Source organism: Haliotis cracherodii, unplaced genomic scaffold (genome assembly GCF_022045235.1).
Source record: "Haliotis cracherodii isolate W230 unplaced genomic scaffold, xgHalCrac1.p SCAF_9, whole genome shotgun sequence".
Lineage (NCBI taxonomy): Eukaryota > Metazoa > Mollusca > Gastropoda > Lepetellida > Haliotidae > Haliotis > Haliotis cracherodii.
The window spans coordinates 37,266,729-37,271,344 of NW_027266343.1; the positions used below are offsets into that span (position 1 = coordinate 37,266,729).

General features: G+C 40.8%; 1 protein-coding gene across 1 annotated transcript; it reads left to right on the forward strand.

The window, feature by feature from the left end:
• Nucleotides 1–1,252: 1,252 nt before the first annotated feature.
• Nucleotides 1,253–3,295, forward strand: LOC139451866 (uncharacterized). The gene has a single exon (XM_071233160.1). It carries the CDS (start codon nt 1,253–1,255, stop codon nt 3,293–3,295), a length of 2,043 nt encoding a protein of 680 aa, XP_071089261.1.
• The last annotated feature ends 1,321 nt before the right edge of the window (nt 3,296–4,616 follow it).

Here is a 4,616-nt window from a genome sequence, read left to right on the forward strand (position 1 = left end):
CTAGGCTACCCGACCGCCCTATGCTACTTTGAAAGGAATTTCAGTTATATCACGGCACGGTGAGGGAAGCCCAAATGAACAGGCCGCAGATGTGAAGCAGTTTGGTGGAACCTATGAGATCGGGTCAAGTTCCCAGGATCCTAACCTGTCGTTTTGAGGATTGGATCTCACACCCACTGGCTTGTGCAAAGCGAAGTGAGGAGTACAGTGATTTTAAAACTTTTTAATGTTTTGTTACTTTGAAAATTCAAAAATTCAAATATTCAAAATTTCTTAGTCAAAACAAATCCGATGACCTACCTTACAAAATCCTCACATATCGGTTTACTGAAGGATTTAGGTATTACCTTTCAGAAAGTGTTGCTGGCAAATAAGCATGTATATGTTTGCATCACCATTGGGGAAATAACATATGTTTACATTCATAATTCAATCCCACAGGACATTTTTAGTAATCTAATTAGCTTCTGACTTTAATTCTCACTTATATTTTTCCAAAGTTGACTTTTATTCTTAATCTCAGTTTACAGTTTACAACAAAACATAACTAGGCGTTATTAAAATACATTAGCTGGCACTGTGTCGGGTAGCAATTCAACTTTAATCAAACTCCACTTTTTTAATCAAAGTTTAAATTGTTTTCGCTTCTGGTATTGATATTATGATGATTATTGTTAATAATGGTAATTGTAGTAATCATCATTACTACTACTACTACTACTACTACTACTACTACTACTACTACTACTACAACTAATACTAGTACTACTACTAATACTGCCGGAATATTGCTATGTGCGTCGTTAAACAACACACGGAACAAAAAAACAAAAACACTTATATTAATAATATCATATTAATAATAATATTTATTTAAAACAGTAAAATAATAATAATAATAATAATAATAATAATAATCGCCTTTGTTATTTTCATTATATAATAATGTTTATCACTTATTGTGTGTGTTTCTTGCCTAGGTGCACAATGCCTACCACCCCACGTTAAACCCAATTTCACCTCACCGTCTACCAACCCACACAGCGGACGTCTATCTCAGGACGCCGATACAGCACAATCTGCAGGGCAGAGTGATACAACTTTTATCTCAGGACGTCGTTGAACATGAGGGAAATGCCCCATCCAAATACTTCCCTTCAATGGGGATACGTTAATGTCAGTCCGGCGTTTGGATGAAAGCTATGTAAAATGCTTGACACGGAATTCATTCAGTTGAATGCAATTGACGAGAATGACTAAACGCTTACGAATATTTGGATTCTTTGGATCATGGATATTCCTCGCATTATGTGCTGTTGTCTTAAACATTTTAAATATCGACTGGATTGAGACGTCTATGTCAAGAGGAATCGTCATAATATTGGTGGTAGGTGTACTGCAAGGTTCCGTGATGGAGTTCCCGGTGTTGACGCTAGCCACGCTTTTTCTTGGAGGCGACAGACGAGAGAATAATCGCGCCTCAGCCGATCATCTATCACTAGTCCTCAACTACAACCTCCTCGCCGTCAGCAGAGACGACATCGACGAATGTTTACAAGCCATGTACGACACCTATATGGGGAACCTCTCTCAGAATGTATGTGCTGTGTTAGTTAGCGCTACCAATTCAGAGGAACTTAAGAATTATGAGCTGGAGGTGAGAGATAACTTTAGAGCTCTGGTGCACAGTAAACTTTTTTGGGAAGGTATACATTATGCCAGCGGTAATAGAGACCTGGTAGATTCTCAACGCCTACATCATATCTGGTCGAAATATGATGGTATGGACACTGGTAACTTTAAACGAACCTGTCTGGAGGAAATATGTCATCGTATTGCACACAATTTTATGGTGATACATAGGGTGAGCAGAGTTCTGAAAAAATGTGGTCAATATCAGGATTTAATGCTTCTGTCAGGTGGTGACAATGAAGCATATACGTACACCGATACAGAGTTTTATGGCACATGCGCCAGACCCTATGGGGAACCTCTATTTCATGACTCTGAGGATACAAAGAATATATACGACCGTCATTTTGATTACACGTTTGTTTTGGACAGTGATACCATGGTAGTGCCTGGATTTGCTATGAAACTGTTGGGAATTGCGGCAGCGCATCCCGAACGCGGGATCATCCAGCCAGCAATAAAACTCCACTGTTCAATCACAGACACGTTGTTTATGCATCTTGAACAGACAAGACAAGATATATATGAACCATTAACAAACGCTATCACAGATCTGTTGGGACAGTCGTCCTATTTCGGTAAAGCTTTGATCAAGAACTCCGTTTATATTAAGAACGTCATAGGAACCAGAGATAATCTCATAGAGCGGGTTCCCGTTGATGTTCTCAGCCACGACACATTTGAAGCTGCTCTTCTCAAGCCACTCTATGTAGGGTCCGTTTACCTCCTGGAGGCGCCCTCCTACAACTACGTGGCCTGGAATATTCGGGAAAGACGCTGGAACAGAGGTGAGGTTCTGTTGTCCATGTACTTTTGGAAAAACGCCATCGGTATACCAATGCGATGGCTCCAGAAGAAGCTACAAGGAGAGAAGTTCAATGCCACCAAACTGAGAACCGAGTCGAAGCTGGACTTTGTCACGTCGTACATTGCTCACTCCGCCCTGCGTCAGATGTTCATGAAGCCGCTCCTGCTGGCATACATCATCATCCACTACCAGACACATCTCCGTTATAGGTACGCCTCCATCATCATCGTCATGTTCCTCGTCCTCGTCTTCCCAAAGTTTGCCACCTGCACTCGAGAAAACTACAAGTTTGTGTTCCTCGAGACGGTCGCCTCCATCCTCCAGTTCACACCGGAGGCAATGGTGGGATGCGTACGAATCGTACGGGCCATTCAGGCCAATATTACCAACAACGTACATTGGATACCTCAAAGAGCCGTAGAAGAAGAATTTAAGTCCTCCAATCCGTTTTTGTCAGCTTGGAAGCACTTATGGGGATATTCATTGGTGTCTTTGATACTCGTCGGTTTAGTTGTAGTTTATTTTACAGATGGGATGTTTATGTTATTTATGCTTGGGTCGTTGTTTGTCCTGCCATTTTACACGGGTGTTACGTGTCTAACTCCAAAAATGACATCGACAAGACGTCCCATCATTTCTGAAGATGAAGAATCACTCATAGGAACTGGCAAACCCCCGCCTGCAACCAAAGAGCAAGAAAAACCGCCAACTAAAAGGAAAAGTATATTTAGGTGTTTCCATATGTTTGGTGTGTGTTTCCTCTTGGATGACCAGTATTTTTTAAGCCGACTATGAAAACAAGGTATGTTCATTAAAATTGTTCTATGGCATCATATATATTTTCTTTAATTGTGCTTTCTGATTGTTGTTAAATGTTATTAATATGCCGTTGTCACACTTTCGTCAGGAGATAAAACAATAATGGATGTCTGTAGGAATAGTTTGTGTTATATACTATTGTTATTTCTAAAAAAATTACCTGACTCTCCTGAACTCTATATAAGGCTGAACAATTGAGCACCTGACTGAGTTTTACGATTTTTGTTGCAATTTAATTTTCTTGCCATATAACGACGCGGAATACCTAAAATGGGCTTCAAAAACCTTCCTTTTCACCATGGAAATTGTTTTGGAAGAGAAACGTAGTCTTATACATGTATCTATATCGTAGATCTGACACAAGCATAAAACGCACCTTAAGCACAGTTTACAGTATACATATATATGCATACATACCCATACGTATACTGTTATAGTCACACAAGCAACTGGCTTTATGTAAATGTTTTCCTTTAGCAAGTAGGCCTACTTGACATATGAGGTTTACTTGATAAACAGACCCGCAAAGATCTGGGTTAGAATTATTGTTCAACAACCCATGCTTGTCGTAAGAGACGACAAACGGGATCGGGTGGTCAGGCTCGGAGACTTTGTACCGTATCCCAATTTCGTAGATCGATCCAGGTCCAGAATCGATTGTTTACAGACCACCATCATATAGCTGTAGTTGGTTGGTTGGTTGTTTAACGCCGCACTCAGCAATATTCCAGCCATATGACGGCGGTTTGAGAAATAATCGAGTCTGGACCAGACAATCCAGTGTCTGACATCATGAACATCGATCCACGCAATTGGTATCGATGACATGCATCAACCAAGTCATCGAGCCTGACCACCCGATCCCGTTAGTCGTCTTTTACGACAAGCATAGTCACCTTTTACGGCAAGCATGGGTTTCGCTGTAATATTGCTGAGTGCAGCGTTAAACAACAACACACACAAAACTTGGAACTTTTATACATTTAGATACATGGGTAAAAGACGAGACGTTGATAGTGGCATTTATGTTAGAAAGTATTTCACGGATTTGAGACGTGTTGACGGATTCCGTGATTCCGTGAAGGAAATTCCAATAGGGCATACGGCATAATCGGTTGGTCTATCGTCTATCAACAGGATGTTCTGTGACAAGGACAAGATGACACTGGTGCAGATAGTCGGCCAAACTTTGAAAGATAGATCCGCTCACTCAGTGATATCTAACGTCCAGAGCTGGGACAGGAGGAAATCCTGCATAACCAACGAGGATATGATTGACTGTTGTATAACGCCGCAT

Bases quoted from the DNA above. Each gene is read 5' to 3' on its own strand.
- LOC139451866 (XM_071233160.1), top strand. From the start codon at position 1,253: ATGACTAAACGCTTACGAATATTTGGATTCTTTGGATCATGGATATTC.